Source organism: Prinia subflava, chromosome 15 (genome assembly GCF_021018805.1).
Source record: "Prinia subflava isolate CZ2003 ecotype Zambia chromosome 15, Cam_Psub_1.2, whole genome shotgun sequence".
Classification (NCBI taxonomy): domain Eukaryota; kingdom Metazoa; phylum Chordata; class Aves; order Passeriformes; family Cisticolidae; genus Prinia; species Prinia subflava.
Genome location: NC_086261.1, coordinates 5416791 through 5437397, shown reverse-complemented (window position 1 = coordinate 5437397; position 20607 = coordinate 5416791). Strand labels below are relative to the sequence as shown.

The following is a 20607-nucleotide window of genomic DNA, read 5'->3' as shown; positions in this document are numbered from 1 at the left end:
ACCACCATCTAGTTAAATCCTCCCTGTGCCTTGTTCCCCCTCTTACCTGGTGTCCTGCACGGTGGTTGGTGTTAGTGCAGATGCCACCAGTTTAATAACAATAATAAAAAGTTGATTCCCTCTTCTGTTTTCCTTTGACAGATGCAAGTCTTTCTATTGCTGCCGAGTGGCACGAGCCTCACCCTCTGTCCATGGACATCTGCTCCATAAAAACAGGGGACATTATTGCCATGGCAAATTGTGCCACTTGAATTAAAAAACGTGTTACCTGGGCAGTGCTTGTTTTTACAGAGTCTGTTCTCTGTGTGGTTTTTATCCTGAGCTGATGAATAATGTCGCTATTTTTTTTTTACTGAAACCTCAAATTGGGTTTTAAGTAAATTGGCAAAGCGACACCAGTGATGAAATCCTGACGGGTATTTTAGCTATTGTTACTGGTTTCCTTGGAGCTTCTATCCCAGGAGTTTACGATGCTTTGGAGTTTGGGTCCTTTGAATATATTCCTAGTCACAGCATCACATTTTCTCTCTTCCACTGTGTCATTAGTTGGCCTGTAAATAGCTCTTCAATGCTGCTTCTGTTTGCTCTTTTACCAAATCAAAATTTTAACAGAGTTGTTAAACAACAATTGATGTTCTTTAAAATAAAGCAACAGAGATCAAGCAAGTAAGATTTTTTTTTTTTTTTGTTATCTGCTTTCAGACAACTTTCTGGTTCTGTCTATAGATTTCCTGTCAGAATGAGAATTTTTTATATATGTAATTAAGTATATGCTTATATCTGTAAAATAGGTAATTACCATTAACTGTTTTTAATTATTTTATGAAAATATAATTTAAGGTTGTGGAGCTGCATATGGGCAACTCTAAATGCTGATCTATTTTTTAATTACCACAGGTACAAGTGACCCGTACGTGAAGTTTAAACTGAATGGCAAAACCCTCTACAAAAGTAAGGTAGTCTACAAGAACCTCAACCCAGTTTGGGATGAAACTGTTGTGCTGCCCATACAGACCCTCGATCAAAAACTCTGGATCAAGGTAAGTTTTGAGCTCAGATTTTTGTAAGACTGGCCAATATTTTTTTAAGCAATTATTTTCAACTTTAGAAACATATTGATTTTTATTCGCTGTAGCAGCACGGCATAAAACACAATCCAGTTTAAGAGCTTCAGCAATTTCAAATTAAAATGCACATATGTCTTTCCCAGATTTTACTTGCGTGTTTTGCTTTCCGTCTGCAGAAACCCAAGTTTGAAATAAAACTCCCTGACTGGATCTACTTAAAGCTGTGGAGCTGAATTCTGCTCCCTCTCTCTCCCCGTGCTTGTGCAAACTCAGGGAAACCAGGGGTGGTTTCAGAAGCACGTTTTAGGAGTGCAATTTGGCTGGGCTGCACAGAATTATTACCTGGGATGCAGCTGTGACAAGTAGCAAAGCCTTTTCTGGTTATGAGGAACGTTACAGTTACCAGAACCGCGAGCTACCAGTTGTGAGCACTAATTGCTAAAACATCTGTAAGCAGCAGTACCTGATTTTTGTGCAGCGTTTCATTATGCTGTCGTGTGGAGTATAAAGGAGCAGGCACAATCCATAGCAGCACACATGTCTCTGTTTACATAATATTAGGAAGATACTTTCAAAATGCTGGTTAAATATTTAGCTAAAAATATAAATTAAAGCAGGGAGATGGAAAATGATCCCTGAATTATATCTAAGCTTTGATCTTTCAAATACAGAATTGAACTGAAAGGGCTTAAAATATCTGTTTTTTCATTGCCTGGGATAAAACTGGCTTATGATGTGAAAACTGGAAATATTTGTCTTATTTTGCCACCAGGTGTACGATCGTGATTTAACCTCTTCAGACTTCATGGGTTCGGCATCTGTAGCGCTCACTGAACTTGAACTCAATAGGTAACACTTTATTTAATTAAAGGTTATTAATGCAGCTTAATTGAGAAACAGAGGGAAGTAGTGAAATGCTTTTTTTCTGACTTGGAATTTTTCTATTCATGAAAACTTACTTTTTGAGAGAAGAGTGGAGATTTCAAGAGAAATCACTTGAGATAAATCTTCTGCACATGTTTTTATCCAGTGTCACGCACCGGATTCAAACCCAGCCTGGGCAGAGCCCAGTTCTGGGACTGAGAATTTCTGTGTGCAGCATTGTTTAGGGAGAGCTACACCAGGACAATTTATGGAGGTGGAAGAAGGAAGAGGGGGAGGAGGTTTGGGACCTGTCCTCAGCCCCTCAGGGTGCCTTTGGCCGGCTGCTGCCAGCGCCCCTGTTCCAGCCTCCCCCCGCATCCATCCGTGCCTGCAGCAGCTGCATCTGGCCCTGATTTAGTGCCGAGGCAAGCCCTGTGCCTTTTGTCTGCTGCTGCTGCTTGGGCTCAGTGTGGAGCTGGAAGCCAGGAATTCAAGTTTTAGTTGTTTCTTTTATGCTCCCTTGCTGCACGATGACTTTTTTTGGGGACTGGGAAATGAGCTCTCCCTGTGTGAGGGGTGTTGTAGCTCCCGTGGCTGTTGTATCTGAATTTCTAGAAATGTTAATTTGTCCATGAGATAGTGCCACCAGGTAAATACCAGCATTCCTGTTTTCAGCAAGGGAACAGAGTCATGGAGGGGAATTAAAAGCAGGCAGAATAAATATCTCTGGAGTCAAATACAAACCATTAATATTAGAAGATTGACTTGGATGAGTTTCCCTGTCACTCTTCTCCGTGTAGTGGAGGTAGTAGTAACTTAATTCAGTGTGTACCTGCACATGGAGAGTTACGAGTAGGGAGCAGTGCTGTAGGAACACTGTGCTGCATTATTAAAAGAGGGGTGTATTTTGTCAGAACCAGGGAAGAACTCTGAAGATTTCCCATTTTAACATTTAAACTCAATATTGGGAATTTCAGACAAGAAGCTGAAATTTGCACAGCTCAGCTTGACCTTTAATAATCAACTTGAGTTAACTGGAGTCAATAAATGCACAACTTTTTTTTCTTCTTTTTGTTGCCTTGTAGAACTACTGAACAGGTTTTAAAACTGGAAGATCCCAACAGTTTAGAAGATGACATGGGAGTGATTGTATTAAACTTGAGTCTAGCAGTCAAGCAAGGAGACTTCAAGAGAAATGTAAGTGGCTTAGGAAATCAAATTTATAGCTGGAATTTGTAGGGGGGAGAAAAGAAGAGCTGGCATAATCTGATTTACTGGGAAATGCCACCTTTATTTTCATCCTCTGAGACTCAATATTGAAATCGAGATAGAGCATAACTTTAAAAAAAAAAGTCCTGTATTTAGCTGGGTTAAAGTTGTATAGACATTTTTAGCTGGATGCTTCTGTCTTGTCACTGTGATGTGCACTGTGGCAGTGCTCTCTGTGCTCTGGGCATGTGTCCAGTACTGCAATGGGCAGGTTGAAGAAAAGCTATTATATTTCTTTTTTTTATGTTTTATATATATATATATATTTAACAATGAAAAAATGTATCCATGTGAAATCTAAAAACTGAGCTTGGATGTTAAGACTTAAAGTGCCCCAGTCCTGTGGGGGAGGCTGAGAGGAGGAGGTTGCTTGTAAAGCGCTGATCTTCCCACTGACAGTCTCTTCCCTGAGTTAATTGCACTTGGCTCCTGGTGCAGAAGTGTGGTGATTAGTGATGTTAGACACCCAGAGAAGCTGGGCAGAGACTGGGAACACCAAAACTGGTGCTGATAGGGTTTTTAAAAAATTTCAGATCCTTGCTTCTATTTTTAAAGTTTTTTTCCTAGTGTTTTATACAGAGTGTACAGCACACAAATATTGGTGAACTAAGCCTGCTCCTGGCCAGCAAGGGGTGAATACCCAAAATCAGGCAGTTATTTGGACTGTCTTAAAAACCAGACCTAGTTTTAAATATGTGTAATACATGCTAAGAGAAAATATTTCTACAGGTTTTCTGCAGTGTTGAGTATAAAACTTGCTGTTTACAGCACAATTTTGAATTATAGGTATGGAATTCCAGCCTGAATGGGATTATTTATAGAAACATAAATGCTTCAAGGGGTTGGAAATCAAAATAAGAAGAAGCAGCTAATGTGGGATATCTGCTGTTCATTATTTATTTTTCAAATAGATGCCTTTTTGAGAATTGTAAAGTCTTAATTAATAACAAGGTAATGATAGATTTATTTTTACCTCACTGTGTGATTATTTGAAAGCTTAATGGCAACATATAAAATAATGGTGTATTTATATGTCTATATTATGAGATGGCTTTTATTTGGAATGTGAACTCCCCTCTAACTTGTACAAGACAGCATTGTTGGCATATGTGACTGAATTGCAGGAAGGGATAAAGCAAAAATGTAAAGTTACTTTAGCAAAAAAGTTAGTTTAGTCATAAGAACCCCAGGAATTCCAGGATTTTTCGTAAGGCCTGGGCAAAAGTGGACCTAGCCAGTGGAACAAAGCTTGTTGGTTTAAATAGCAGCTTTGGGTACTCTTGGGTGCTTAGTTAACATTCAGAGTGCAGATGATAGAAGAGCTGGTGCACACTGTAATTTTTTTTAAAGACAATGTTTTAAGCCCTCATATTTCAAATGCAGATTGCTCAGCCATTTCCAAAGGAGTCAGAACAGTGAAATAGCTCTGTCCACATTAGCACTTAACAGCAAGATGATTTTTTCCCCCCTTTTTAAATTAGCTTACTGTAGAACCAGATGGCACCAAAAGTATAAGCCATGTTTCTTACTAATGGCTCTGGGTCCCTCCACTTTTTATTCTCAATTACTTTTTTTTTATTGCCTCTTTTTTTGGTGCAATGCAGGTATTTTGAGTTTGTTGATTGTTAAGTTCCGTGAGGCAGGGAAGGTAGATGGAGATGCAATTGTAGATTTAGCCCCCTATTTTGTAACAGGCTCTTCTTTTTTGACGAGCTACTGTTTGAATTATTTTACTAAACACTTTCCCCATTTTATTCCTCACCTGTTCCCTTTCCCTGGATCCTCTTTGGTACAATAATGGGGAGTCATGAACAGAGATGGTCAAGTCGAAAGAAACGAACTTCATCCAAGGTAATACTTTTTTTTTTTTTTCACTTAAAGAAAATTAAGTTACTCTCCCAAAATCTGTGCCCTCCTCTGAAACAGGCTAAACAAAGGAAAACTCGGAAGTGATGGCTGTCATAACCTCATGTCTTTTGATTTCCCTATTCATCATGATGGGAAATTGCTGTTGTTTTCTAATTTTAAGTAGTGTCTAGTGGCAAGTGAACGTAAGACCCCATTCACAAAGAGCTGCAGAAAGAGAGGCAAACTTTCTGTACGAAGGAAAGGGGTGTGAATTCAACCAAAATGAAAGGAGCTGTGGAAGGTTTGAGTTGTTTCAGAGCACCTGGATGGTGGTGGGTGCAGGAGTGGAGCGAGGCTCTCCTGGATCCCCGTCTGTCTTTGGGGCTGCCTCTCACCATGGGTGGAATTTTGTGAGGCAGTATTTCTTCTGGTCGCCCCTGTGGGTTTTGAAATTCCTTTTGTTCTTGGGATGGAGGCTGAGCAGGGAGTTTTCATTACCTCCATTGTAACAGGATTTCCAAGATTTGTGTGTTGCCACATGTCCATATAACTTGCTTCCCTTGGTCTCCTGTAGGATCCCTGCAGGCTTCCATTACTTTTATATTCCTGTATCATTTTTTGCATTAGATTTTAACTTGTTCAGGAAACAGACTGTGGCTTTTTATGTGTTCTGTAAAGCTTTAATTTGCTATTGAGTAAATAACAATGATACAGACACTGCAAGCCCCAGTACCCAGCTTGAGAGCTGTACAGTCTCAGTCTCTGAAAAGCAGAATTTGGCTCTTAAGATGAGTGTGTTCTCATGATATTTTCCCTCTGTAACTATTGGTTTGTGCCTAAATAAATTGAATCATTAACCTCCTCTTGTTTTATTCATTACAACCGTGGTGTGCTGTGTAGAGGAGCCAACCATCTCAGGTATTGTGCCAGCAAGAATGTTTTTGTCAATAGAAGAAATGCAAAGTACAGCCTTTGGAGCCCTGATTGCAGGGTTATTGCAGTGCTTGGAGCAGAGAGCTGCCAGGAGTTCCTGAATGCCACTTGGTAGAAAGTGATGGAATAACTGAAGAGCTCATCACTTCAGTTTTTAACTAAAGCTCTGGAAATTACTGTGCCCTGGCTTGGTCAGTGTTGCTTGATCCCCATTGTTCTCACACAGCTGTCTCTGGATGCTGGTTGGCTTTGGGACATGGGAAAGGGATTCAGGTTTTTAAACTCAGGTTCTTTTTCTTCAGAATAGCCAAAAATCTGCCTTGGCTGCTGTCACTAGAAGTTTTGGGGTGGTTTTATTTTCGTTTGTTTAGGATTTTTTTGTTTGGTTTTTCTTTTTTGTTTTTACTCAATATCTCATTTCATTTTGTATAATTCTTTTACATACACGTTTTTAGACCTTTAGCTGTCAGCCTTTCAGCTCTCAAGACTCTGTCTTGTGCCTTAACAAAATAAAATTAAGAGATGCTGAAGCGTGAATTTAGGAGACATAAAAGTATTGTTCAAAAGGAAAAAAGCTTCAACCCTGTGCTCTGTTCTGTTCCAGTCACTAGAGGGTAGGAGAGCTTCAGCTCTTCCTGGGGAAGACACAGTTCATGCTCCAGTGTGATCTCTAAAGAAAACCTCTGTGACCATCCAAAGGCAGTAAAAAATATTTCCCAGCATGCGCCGGAAAAAATCTGACAAAGCAGTATTTCCTGGTTTATTGATTCTGCTACTGCACTAAAACACTAGTACTGTACATCAATAACCATCTTTAGTTAGGAAACTCTGCTCTGTGGAAGCAGTACTAGCAGTTTGTGGCAGAACATAAAGGCTAGGAAGAAAAATTGTGTGCATGGGGAATATAGGTGTCTAGGGAAGGCACAAGAGGTTAGGGAAGAATAGCCAGAGAGTATGATGGGGTAGAAAACAATGTTGCTGGACGAGATAAAGATACAGGGATAAGGAGGGCAGGGGAAATGGAGAGAGCTCTGTAATGGATACACAAGCTTGTCTGTTTTTTTGGCTCCTGAGCTGACTCTGGTTGGGTGTTGCAGGGGGAAAACACAGTATACCTTCCATTTGAGCAGCTGAACTGAGACATCTAAATTTCCCGTCTTTAGGTTTAGGCAAATAAAAGTTTTCTATTTGAAATAGTTTTCCTGGGATTTTTTTTTTAAATGTGCTGAACTGCAGCTGACCCCTATTGTAATATTTAGCTTTTCCTCTTCTATAAATACAGGGAAAATGACTTATTTTAAGGATGGACAAAATGAATATAACTCTCACAGCTGTTTTTTAATCTGTATTGCCTACATGAAAGAAATCTGATTATCCTCTAATTTGACCATTTTGTGTTGTCTTAATGCAGATTTGGCACATCAGTGTCCTAAATGAGTCTTTTCACATTAATCACGGGATTCTTGCTGACTTCCCAAATTTACCCCAAATGTTGATGGCATTGGTACCTGTTGCAGCTCCATGTCAGACTGGCTCATGTGGGCTGTTGTGGATACTGTACTCTCTTCATGTGTGTTCCCTGAGCTTTCTTGCTTTTTGAAGAAAGAGCTGCATTTCAGACAAACAACAAGAACTGTGTCAGCACAGCATCTCCAGCCCAGCTCCAGTAGCCTCATGGTCATTACAGGGAGTATGCAGGAAGGATTCCAACAACTCAGTATGGTCTTTTAAATAATTTTGGAGCCAGAGCTGTTGAACTGCATGATTTAGGTATCTCTTGATTATTACACAGTTTATATTTTTCACTGCTGCTGGAAGGGAATCATTGAATATTTGTGCAGATTCCCAAGACATGGGCAGCACATTCAGATCCCTCATTTTTCATGGGAGCTGAGAACAGCATTGTCCTCAGTGGGGGCTGTTTTCAAGAGTGTGGCTTTCTTCTTTTCTTCATAGAGGGTGGCATTTCAAAGGAAAGAGGATGCTATTAGACAGCATTAATATATTCACTCATATCTGTGTATTGACAAGCTCTCCCCTCTGTTCTGCTCTCCTTCCTGGGGCACAGAGGGAGTTGGTAGCTCTCTGCTGGAGCCCAACACGCTGATGCTCAGTACCCTTGTTTGTCCCGGGTGGCTTGAGTCTCACCCTGAGTGCCCTGCACGCTATTTCCAGCATTAGTACAGCTGAATAACCTTTAAGTGTTGAACATCCAGGAGGCAGATAAGCAGGTCTGCTTGGGGTGGATTGACCTGCAGCAGCTCAGTCCTGAAACAAAAGCGACAGAATTGCCACCTTGATAGCCTAAGCTGATTGAACAAATTGGCTGAAAGGCTGACCGGACCCAAGGGCTCCTCAAGCGTCTCATGGCAGGGGAAAATCCCTCACTCTCCTTTCTCCTTTTTTTCCTTTTTTTTCCTGTGTGGGCTGTTAGGTTTCATTTTTGTCTGCCTGGTTGTGTTTGGCTCTCTCCCCCAGTCCCCCTGGGCAGCGGAGCTCTCGGGGCGCTCGGCGGGGACTCGCTCGCCGAGGGTCGCGCGTGGCGCTGCCAATCTCGTGTTGGTTCACTTGCCTTTCCCACCGCCCTCTCCTCTTTCCCAGGGGGAAACTGCCTCTGCAAAAATGGTTTCTCTGCCTAATGAGGAGAGGTCCGAAGAGTCCTCCCATTTGTGTGTTGTTGTTTTCTCAAATGGCGAATTACGTGGCCCAGTTTTGACGTTGACCTCTTCACGGGGATTGCAGCAGGCTTTCTGTTGTCCTGTCTCATCCTTTTAAATGAAAGATGGGAGAGATGGGCTCGCTTCACACTTGGCCACCTCGCCGTGTCATTTAAATGTGCAATTTTTCTGCATCTCTTTATTGCTTCAAAAACAAGTTTGAACTTGGGGCATGTATGTGTGTGTCAGGAAGAGAGACAGATTTGAAAGCAGCCCTGATGCACCAGAGGGGATTTGCTGGGTGCCTATAGAGGGAGATTATAGACAAATGGAGTTATCAGGGAGACTGGAGCTCCTAAAGGATTTTGTGAAGCTGGGTCAATGAGCCGGTTCTTTCCCCTCCAAAGCTCTGTCATTCTCGTTCAGCTCCTGTATTTGGCTCTGAAGGCAGAATATAGCCCACCTGCTCATCCTTCTTTTTTAAACCAGAACCAGAAAGTGATAAAAAATTGAAAGTTGATGTGAGAAACTTTTATATTAATTTTGAAACCAGGAACAAGATTTTGAGAGTGGTGATGCAAGCACTGATTTTTAATTTTTCTGTTCATAGCTGTAGGATATTTTTTGGGCAAGTGTCTTTTCTAAGCAGTTGGGAAGAGAACCATCTTCTGGTCCTTTTGTGGCAGGGTCCTCTTCCATACTTTTGCTTCAGAGATTAATCATTACTTATCTGATGAGTTACAGTCCTAAAATCTGCAGTGGACATTGGTTCTTAGACTTAAAAAACATCTAGTTTGTTTTAAGGAATAAGGATCTCTGGATATTTTTGTGCTTATTCTCTGGTTTTTGTTTTATCTTTTTTTTTTTTTTTTTTTTTTTCTGTCTGGCTTGTTTGAGGGATGTCTTTAGTTCAAGTTTTTATCCGTTTTACAGCAGTGGACTGCTCATAAAAGACCTTTATGGTGTTACTGCTTATTTGCACACAGAGCCCGGCCAAAATCAGAGCTCTGTCTAGAGACAACGCTCAAATTCTGGTCTCAAGGCTGCTTTGATTTCAGAAACGATGAGGGGAAGGAATAAGCAAGCTTGTCCAATGCCTTGTGCTTGGGACATGTGCCAACTTCCATCATTAATCATGTGTTTCTTAATTTCCAGCCCTGTCTGGTAGTCTGATCACAGGTTCAGCCAACTTTTCTGTACCTCGGCAAGGCACCTTTACTTGGGTCTGGGATATAGTCAGAGTGTGAGCAGGGAGCTTACAAGAAAATATAGCAGGAGAGGCCTAAAGGACCTGGCATCCAGTGTGGGAGCACAGCTGGAAAGAGCTCAGGTTCAGCAGGGGAGGAGCTGCAGTACCCAAGTGTGGAGGCATCACTAGCCTGGGAGGTAGCAGCAAAAGGAAGAGCTGAATAGATAAAACACTTCAAAATTGTCGCTGATCAAGCAGTTGCATCCTCATTTTCTGGCCAGTATTGACCAGGGCTTTGGCTTTTCTGGTCTCCTTGTGAAGGCAGGTTGGCGTAGTGGTGGCTGGAGGCAAGGGAGAGTGTTTGGGGTGTTATTTTCAGTGCTTGTTTTGCCCAAATAACTTTGTTGGACTAATGGCCGTGCTCCTCTGTGCTCTGCTCTGCAATTGTTTTGCCAGCTCAGAGGGAGGCTGTGAAGTTTAATCAATTAGCTCTGTGTAAATCAGTTTGAAATGAGTAGGTGTGGGTATCAGAGAGGAGGTAAGACATCTAAAATAAATAAGGCAGTATCATTTTCTTGTCACCTGGGAGGCATTTTCCATAGTGCAGACTTCCCTAGGCAGCACTAAAGTTGACTCATTGAAGGCCCGGGTCTGTGGGCCTACCACACATCTGATTTTCCCCAGACGTGCTTCCTTCCAGAAACTGGGAGTGGAATCTGAGACACTGCCTGTTTCACCGGGGTTTGCATCAGGGTGGTCAGAGGAACAGCCTGCCAAATACCTGGGGAGGCTGGAGAGGTGGCCACAGAGCCAGCACACAGCGGCCCCTTGGTGCTACGAGGCACAGGAAATGTGCCAGACCTGCTGAGCAGACTCTGTGGGGGCGACCTGGGCATGTCCAGGAAATCCAAAGCATTCCTCAAGCGCTGAGTCTCGCAGGGGTGTAAGGCAAGCAGCCTCCCCCTGCTCAGTTTGAGAGAGCCCTGTGCCCGTGGCAGGGCTGGGGGAGGTGGGAAGCTGGGAGGATCCTGTGTGGAGCTGCTGCAGGTCAGCACCCTGCCCTGAACCAGTTGCAAACATCTTGGCTCCACTCTGCAGTGGGATGCTCCCAAGTGATGCTGGATGTCACGCAGGTCCTGTTAGCTGGAGAGCAGCACACCCCTGTTCTGAGAGGAGCACAGGTTCTGCAGCTGCACAGCCAGAGAAGGGGGTGCACGAGGCCCTTGGCTTGGGGCCACCTGTTTTGGGAGGTCAAGGTTGGTGCATTGCAATGTGTTCCAGTAATACTGAGCGCAGGTGCTGATTTTTCCTGGGGCTGTGTGGGATCCAGGCTGGTTTGGGTACCTCCCAACAGTCCTTTGAACTGTCAAGTCAGCAGCTACAAGGGTGGGGTTGTGTGTGCTGTAGAACTGGGGTAGGAAGGTCCCCAATGCCGAGTGACTCCCTAAAATACTGGCCTGGATGAAAAAAAAAGAAAAGAATCCAAGTTTGATTTGAAAACTGAGTGATAACAACTGTCTTTTGTGTTCAGCCTGGAAGCTTTGAAGAGAGCTGGATGCTTTGTTTTTAAAAGAAATTGTAATGTGGATAATAAACTTCATCTGGGGTTTTTTTTTTGTTTTGTTTTGGGTTTTTTTTGTGAACTAACATCAAATACCTCTTCCTCCTCCGAGGAAGGAGCAGGAGGGGGAGAGAAAATCCTTGCTCCTAAAGCAGCGAGTACATCACATCAAACATGACTGTGTTAAATACTAAAATGTTCAAAGTACAAGCGAGATAGATAAAGGCTTTGATGGGAAGTGGATATTTCCCAGGGACATTACAAGCAATAATCCAGATGTTATGGTGTAATGCAATGAGTGTCCATGGATAGATGGGGAGCTCAAGCCAAGCAGCGCCTGCTGTAGGCCTTAGCCCTCCACTCCCATGCTGTTACGCCATATGGAAGCAATCTCCAGGCCCCCTTAATAGCCAGCTTTGGATTCCATTTTCACAGGGCTCATAGAGCTAAGTGGAGCTGTTTTATGGACAAGTTAGATAGAAGCCTTTCCAAGATAAACATCCAATTCGAAATTAGGACATACCAAGCTGCAAAATTATTTTAGGGCATATTTCATGGAAGCACTGCCATTTTTCTAAGGCGATTGCCAGACTGTAGAATGCCCTTTGATCCCTTGTGGACATTACTCCCTTTTTTATAAAAAGGATTTTGAAATAGTTGCACTGTTTAGGGAGGAGTATATCTGCTGGGACTTTGAAGTATGTCCATGGGAACAGTCATGCTTTAGCTTTTTGGCCCAAAAGACGAACTTTAAAAAAAAAGAGAGAAAAGAAATTACATTGCAGCTGGATTTATGAATCAAAATCTCGTTTTCTTTTTAAAGGTAGGAATTTTTACCCATTGTGCCAGGAAAGCCAAACGGGGTGTTTAAATAGAAGTATATTAATGTGCTTGTGGGATTCAGAATTCGGCATTTTAACCAGTAAAAAGCAAGTAAAAATTTTGTGAGTTCACCACCTATGATTTAAGAATTTTGTTGCCGGGTAATTGATCCATAAAAAGTAATCTTCAGACATCAGGTGCTTTTGCAATCGTTTTATTTAGCAACAACATTTCTTCCTTGCTTTTAAAGCTAGCACGTCCTGTTTTAAAGTGACTTGTGAAATCTTCTCCTCCGTCTTGCTCCCACCTGTACATGACATGATTGAAGCTCCAAAGTGTAGCGAGTTAAAAGTTGCTTCAGGAGAATAAAATATGGCAGGATTTTTACTGCGGGAAGAAGAGTATAGCCTTGAGTTTTAATGTTTCCAGCTCACTCCCCCCAAATAAAGGCCTATTTAATCATCCTCTGTCCAATAAAATATTGCCAGTTAGCAAACTGTTAGCGCAGCCATGCTGTGCAAGATGAAGCTGTGGAGGTAACAAATGTGGCTACCAGGTAACCATAACTCCAGATAAAGAGCCTGGTGGTGTCAGTGTTTTTTCAGCAGGCATCAGTATTTTTGATTCGTGGGCTCAGTTTCTGGAAGCAGGAACAGCAAAGGCAGCGGGCAAAGAGCTAAGGCGGGCAGCTGAGTGATGGAGGAGGTGGAAGGTGCTGCTCAGCCTTTCACCTGGCTGTGGGCTTTATGATGCTGGGCTGCCTCCACAGAAAGGACAGACACGCGTTTTATGGACGTAGCTGGAGATGTTTTAAGATTTTTTTTTTACTTTAGTTTCTCCCCTGTTCCGTTCCCCATCGCTCTCCAGTTTCTCTCCCTGAGCCAAGGTACCAGGTTGCTCTCAGTGCTTGAGGTCTGCTCCTGCCAGAGCTCAGCCAGGGTGGCTGAAGGTGACTTCTCTGGTGGTTTCAGCAAACCCTGCTAATTTTGCTGTGACATCGAGCACCGTCCCTTCACAGGGACCATAGTACAGTCGGGCAGAAAATCCATAGCATCCTACTGCCTTCCATTGCCTGCCTACCCTAGGGGAAGCATGGTGTCTCTCTCACTCCTGGTGTGCTTTCGTAGCACAGTTAATGTGAGCACAAAAATGTGTTTGGGTCTTGAAACATTTCGTGTTGCTGCCTTGCTTTTCAGTCAAGTTTCACGCGGAGCTTGCGGCTCTCGGAGTCTCTGCGCAAGAACCAGCTGTGGAACGGGCTGGTCACCATCACCCTCTTGGAGGGGAAGAACATGCCCAGAGGGGGCTTGGCAGAGATTTTTATTCTCCTCAAACTGGGAGATCAAAGATACAAGAGCAAGGTGAGTATTAAGGATTTCCTTCAGTTGTCTGAAGTCAATAAGGTGCTCGGTGCTTCTTTTACCGGTGTTGCTGCCTCAGATGGAACTATTCTTGATACTCTTTTAGATAAGTGAGTTCAAAACCAGGAGACCACACCAGAAACATTAACATTTTGCTCTGTTTTCATGCCAATAGAGAAAGAGCAAGTTAGGAATAATGTGTGTTATCAGTGTTTTGTGCATTTAACGTACTCATCATGTTGATGGATTTTGACATTAATATGAAATGAAATAAAGCTACAAGCATCACACATGTGTTTTGTTCTCTGCCAGTACAGAAGTTGGACTTGCAGTGCTAGATCTGCTGGAAAAGTAGACCTGAAATGGTTTTCAGTGCAGGGGAATTATCATTCTTTAAAGTACTTTTCTTGAAAAATATGTTACATACTGCAGAACCTGCCCCCCAAGCAGAGAAAATGTTCCATGGTTTTGATATTAATTTTTATTCTTCTAGGCTGTGTTTATCTATATACAGTTCAGTTATATAAGAATTTAAGAAATGAATGGGGCTCCCAAAGATACACATTTCATCTGGAAAGTCTTAATAAGGAGAAAGGCTGTAATTAAAATAATACTCTTTTGAGAGAGCAAGAGCTCTGCATGTCATGAACTGGAAGTGCAGAGGAGGAGAAAACAAACCTCCTCCTGTACAAAATGTACAGAACAAGTTCACAGAACATAACATTTGGATGTAGGCGCATCTGAAACCTGCACTCTGTCCCTCACATCAGACCTCAAACTAAGGTCATGATATGGTTCTTATTTAGAAAAGTAGTTTTGAAAAATAACAAATGGTTTAGTTACTTTAGAATAAATAGATCTTATTCCCATTATAATCCCTTTTTATGTGTCTCTTTAATGGTCTATAGATGTGTTGTAAATCTGCAAGGCTGAGCTGTTTGCTTAACACAGGAGGGTGAAAAAATCCTGCTTTGAGTTCTTTAATTCATTCAAACCTGTTTCCAGGTGATTGTCCTCAAAAGGGTTATTCCTGATTTCTTCCAGTGTGTGATGGTGATGATAACCACAGTCCACTGGAAGTGGAGCTGGTGGGGTCTACTTTGTATTTCCAAAATTTTCCAGCCATTCATTTAGATAAAAACTGCATTTTTATTGTTATTGAGACAGAGGAAAGAGAATATTTAAGAAGATGAGATTATGTGTGATGGCTGGGGAGCTTTGGTTGGAATGACATTAGTACTTGATGCTCCAACATCCAGCCTTATTATGTAGAATTGATTTATTTTTTTCTTTTTGATTTACTATGAAAATAAGTATTGTTTAAGAAAAGTAAATATTATAACTGCATGTTTTCTAGAGACTGTGTAAGAGTGCAAATCCTCAGTGGAGGGAACAGTTTGATTTTCACTACTTCTCTGACAGGAAGGATATGTTGGACATTGAAGTGTGGAGAAAGGATAACAAAAAACACGAGGAGCTTTTGGGAACGTAAGTTTGGTTTGAGTTAGATTTTATTTTTTGGGGGGGGAGAAATGGGGTAAGTACAAAAAATAAAGTTATTTTGATAATTTTTTTAAACTAATCAATTTATTTTCATTACCAGCATCCTAATTATTTTTCTGTCCTTATTCCAGTCATATCCAGGTTATATTATGTTTATTAAAACCTATTTATGGGTAATCGATTAGCCAAAATCTGAATGCAGAGACACCCAAGCTACCTCTGAAACCTGAAATACTGTGGGAGCTCAGTGGCATCAAGAGGCAGGATTTTTCTGTATTTTTGTGGTGGTATTGCTTCACATCTTTATATGCCCTGCTGGTGCCAGCCCAAGGATTTTGTGCTCCTTTTGAGAGCGGTGTCCCTTTTTTCTGTTTGCACTTTGATGTTGTGTTCTTCTAAGATTCTTTAATTCCATTCCACTCTATCTGAATTCATACAGTGTTGTTTTTCTTAGTAGTACCTCTCTCTTCCTTTCTTTGGCTTCCAGCATTGTCCTGTGGATCCTCTCCCCAAACACCATCTGTGCTGCTGGGTACATGCAGCAGCACCAAGAACCACGGGCTTTCCTGGACACCCCTTTGGTCTGTCCATGCTCATCTGCTGGCAGGATCATTGCCACAACTCCAAATTTCCTGAGGGTGGGGGCCCTGCCTGCAGTTGTTAGCTGCTCTCACCTGGCCAGGGTTTCACAATGTGCTGACCAAATAACAGTAACTCATAAGAACATTCTCTAACTTCAGGCATTCAAATAGTTTGAGACTATTCACTGAGAAGAACAATGCCCTTTGGCTCTACAAATGTTTGTGGTTTTGCAGAGCAGGAAATTCTTTCTGGCTGAGTGCTGTTGCTCATCACATGGAGAAGTGGCTGAAGATGAATCTGTTCCTTCCATTCTCACAGTTACTTCCATTACTTCTGATATTCTGTTTAGAGTTAAGAAATAAAGCAGTGTTTGCAGCTTGCCTCAGGTCAGTCTCTGGTGCTGGAGCAATTCTTCCTTAGGTTTTTCCCCTTTATTTTAATTTTTCCCTAGACCTCCCACCCACGTTTTTTCCCTACTGTTTTCTGGCAGGTGGTGTTTAGCATGGCAAAAATTCAGTGAAATGCTTATTCTATTCAGCACTGGTGAGGTGTGTGTGGTAGATTTACCTTAAAGGGAAGGTAAATCTTCTAGAGTAAATCCCTGGAAGTGTTCAAGGCCAGGCTGGATGGAACCCTGAGCATCCTGGTTTAGGGGAAGGTGTCCCTGCCTGTGGCAGGGGGTTTGGAACAAGATGATCTTTAAGATCCCTTCCAACCCAAACAATTCTGTGATTCTATGTTTAAGTATTTATTTTTGATATCTATGTGGAGAATTTTTTTTTGCTTTTGTTTGTTTTAAGCACAGCAAATTGGCTGTAGCATCAAAAGAGAAAAAAATACCCTAGTTTTTGAAGAGCAATTTCAAGAATAGGTAAACACCAAGTGCATAATGACAGGTATTGTTTTTACAGGGTAGAAACTTTTTGACACCCTATAAATAATATTTTATGAAGGGTTCAAATGCAGTCTAATCTGGAAAAAGATTCTGTTGGAAAAACAGCATTATGAGGTGCCATGTTTATTGTCTCCATGATTTCCAAGTTGAGTTTTGAGATTTCTGGATTTCACAACATCATTGTAAGAAATATTCTTTAGTAAAATGTTTGTGGGTTATATTCGGTCATTACACACAGCAGTGCAGCCAACTGCCCTCAAATAATTTGCATGACTTTAAGGAAAAAGCAAAATTTTCTGGATCTGACTTAATAATTTTGTGGTCAATTTATGAGTAGAGTTGGAATTCATTATGGTCCCTTCCAGCCTGTTCAACCTCCAACTGTGTTGGTTAAACCTTTAAATATAGTCACGTTTTTAATATTTAACTGAGGTTTGAGGTGCTCACAGTGGAGTCAAATCTGGTAATCCTGACTGCAAAACTTTTGTGGCACAAAAACTCCTGTTAATTCCTTTAGACCCAGGATTCCAGATAGTAGGGGTGGCTTAAGAGTCTGGAATACAGTTCTTCTCCCAGGCATAATTTGTTCTCAAGGTAAAATATTGTTCTTGAAATAGGACCTGAAGTGTCTGTGGAGAGCATGGAACATGTAGAATAAGGAATGCCTTGGACCTCTGGTGCTGAACACAAACACCTGGGGTGTTTGTCTGCTTCTGAATTAGTGAGGAAACACTTCATGTCACCCTTCTATCACAAAACAAACCCTCACTGTCAGTGCACATCACAAGCTAAATTATTACATCCAGCCTACCTGCAGTCTCCTTAGAGTTTCAGCTGGGTCCAATTTCTCTTCCTCACTTAAAATCCCACAGCCTTGAGTGGTTCAGCTGCAGGCTCTGACACTGAGGGCTGGCTGCATTTTGGTGCTGGATGAAATAATCCCTCTATTTAGTCTGCACAGGACTGTTAGTAATGTTTATTGAGTGCTTTTCGTGTCCTTTGGGATAAGAGGCATGCTATAAACAGGAGACGATGTTAATGTATATGAATAAACAAAGGTGTTAACGTGTGCAGAATTTGTCCAGGCAGAGTTAAATTGTTTGTGCCAGGTTGTTAGAAAGTGTTTCTGCATTAGGGGATATGTTCTGGAAAAAGAGATGCTGCAGAACATTGAAGGGTTTTCATTCACATGTTTACCTCAAGAAAGAGATTTTACAAAAATTGCCAAACTTTAGGACCATAAGCTCTGAGACTGGAGTGTATCCAATATCTTTATGATGAATGCCTCCAGGAACCTGTCTTTGCAATAAGAAACAACCATGTTTTAAAGGCTGTGCTGTTGGGATGGAGCAGTAAAATTCACATTATGGCTGCAACCAATACCTTCCTTAAATCTTATCAAGCTGTAGGATGAATCGAAAAAACAAAATTTGTCCACTGAATAACTCATAATAAGATCTTATTAATTATTTCCCTGACACCTGTGGCATTTGAAATTTCAAGTATTAATCATAGATACATCTTTCTCTACTCTCTGATGACTGATCTCTTCTGTGAAGAGCTTTCAAGAAGTCTGCAGGGGGTAAAGTGGAACTGTTGTGTACAGATTTTTTCGTATGTATTTTTATATATTTAAAGATTTCTGTCATAATTTGATTAACTGTGGATGGGAAAGTAAGATACCACTCCATGGCTAGTAAGAAACTAACCTCAGCACTTTTTAGTGAAATTTTAACATGTGATTTCCTGATAAACAAATATTTTAATCCCAAATTTACTGTGTACTATCCTCAAGTGCTATTTCTCTGCAAAATTATTAAAAACTTGGGGGAAGGGAAGGTACAGGTGAGGGCTTTAAGTCAGAAGAACAGTCTCAAGTGAAAACAAAAGCTGTACAGGATTAGAAGCTGATGTAGAGGTGTAGACCTCAATACTGATCAGGAGGAGGAAGGAAAGCATTTAATTAATTGTGAAAAAAAAGAAAAGTGATACAGTTGTGTGCACAATGCATTCTTAGCTTACAGAACTGCAGCCCCTATAGATTGTGCATTCAGCCACTTGTGTGAAAGATTATGTGTGAATTTAATATGTAACATAGCAAAAGATGACAACAACCAGAGCTATTCTATCCTAAGACAGAATTACTGTTGAGAATTTAACTCAGGAGCTCATTTGCATCACCTAAAATACAAATGTTCTGAGAGTTTTGCCCTTTGCATTCAGAGCAGGCAATTTTAAACAAAAGTGGATTACCTCCATTAGTTTGATTCTGTGCCCATCATAATAGTCTCTTAGCACTTTCCTGTGAAATAATTATCTGTAATAAGATCTTGCAGATAGAAAGCTGAGAAAGAAGGAAAGGGAGAGTTTCTGTTTCACGAGAATGAGGGAAGTAGTTCGGAAATCATTAGACTCATTTTAATAGTGTAGAAGTGTTAGTGTGGAAATTGCTGAATTTATATAGTAAATTGAATGTCTAATTGTTTTACGGAGCTGCATTCTCTGCAGTCTGGTCAATTATGTTGTATAACCTCAATGAAACAGATTGTCTTTTTTTGTTTTTTTTTCTCAAGCCTTTTGCCAGTGCAAATGTGGATTTTCTTTTCAGCTCCTCACAAGAAAATGTAGGCATACCTTGAGTGAACACAGATGTTTTAAGGAAAGTTAGTTTGCACAGAAATCAGACATGATTTGAGGAAGAAATACTTACACTCCACCTCCTGCTGTTTTCCCTTCCACATGTGCATCCCTCCAACCCCCACACCCTTATACTCCATCTTTTCTTTGACCTTATGCGAATCAAATTCTTTTAAGAAGAGAAACAATTCCAATTTGACAAAACAAGATAGAATTATATTTAACTTTGCCTTTGACATATGATGGAGTTCAAGGTTATCTATTGGTGGGAGATGCACTGTTGTCTAAACAAGTTGTGTTTTCTGTCTTACTCCATGGAAAGTTTTAAACATGAAGAGCAACTGCAGCTTTTCCCAGTTGTGGACTGTGTTGAGTGGGTGGTGTATGAAATGCTGATGTGGGAGACCTGGCCTCTGTTGCCAGCTGAATCACAGACCAGCTGGGTGACCTTGAGATTTCCCCTCTCCTTCCTTCAGTTCCTGCATCTAGAAAAAAAAACCCAACCAAACAGCAAAAAACTAAACTCCAAGATAAGGCTACACCCCCCCTTTTGTGCTGATACCCAAAGTGTCACTGACACTGCTGCAGCCTGAGACACAGCGGTGTTAACACAGCCACGATGATGCTGACCTGCTCTGTGGACGTGATAAGGGCTTTTTCCCAGAAAGAAATAAGGTCTTTTCTCTTTCTTTGTTGTTGTTTTGTTTTCCTTCCTGCTGTAGCTTTTCCTGTCATATTTTTCTGAAGAGCCTAGGTGTAGCAAAGAGCTTTAAATGCAACCTCTCACACTTGGAAATGGTGTTGAGAGGCAGCCTACGCGCCGAGCCGTCTTGGTACTCTGCCTGGTTTATTTTCCTTCTCTTTCAAAGCACTTGAAAGCAGTTAATAAGAGTAAACTTGAAACCTGTTGTACCTCCAGAGCAGTGGAGAGAAAAGAGCACACTTAAGGGAAAGTCATTCCCATTGATTGTGGTCAGGGGAAGCCTAAGGAGTTGTGTTTTAATACATGGACAACTTAGAGAGTCATCAGAGCAGTGGCTTTTACTTCATAACATGGTTTCTTGGGTTCTCAGGCTGAAATGTTTTGAGATCTTTGCCTTTTTTTTTTTCTTTTTTTTCACCCCCTTTAGCATTCACAGAAAATAGGCTGTTAAGAAGCGGAAAGCATGCAATTTATAGCAGATGGGCATAAACTGCTCCAGCTCTACTACTGGAATGGGATCAATCAGGAACACTACATGCACCATTTACCCAGAAGAAACCCACCTGGGGGAACCCTGTGGAATTTGAGCCTATTAAGACAACACCTTAACAAGTTTAGTTTAAATAAAAACTTGTCGGCAGGCATTAAGTGAAGCAAAACCCCTCACTCTCCATCATGCACTGCCTGTCCCTTTGAGGAATGTTCCTCTTGCAGTG

General features: G+C 41.4%; 1 protein-coding gene across 4 annotated transcripts in view; it reads left to right on the top strand.

The window, feature by feature from the left end:
- Positions 1–20607, top strand: part of MCTP2 (multiple C2 and transmembrane domain containing 2) — a 116470-nt gene that overhangs the window by 32409 nt on the left and 63454 nt on the right. For 3 of the 4 annotated variants that reach the window (XM_063412108.1, XM_063412110.1, XM_063412109.1), the window contains 6 exons: positions 898–1040; positions 1840–1916; positions 3017–3128; positions 5016–5051; positions 13407–13571; positions 14929–15059. In XM_063412108.1, coding sequence (XP_063268178.1) covers positions 898–1040; positions 1840–1916; positions 3017–3128; positions 5016–5051; positions 13407–13571; positions 14929–15059 — 664 coding nt within the window. Of the gene's footprint in view, positions 1–897; positions 1041–1839; positions 1917–3016; positions 3129–5015; positions 5052–13406; positions 13572–14928; positions 15060–20607 lie in introns of those variants that run through there. The other variant, XM_063412111.1, reaches the window with a different exon arrangement.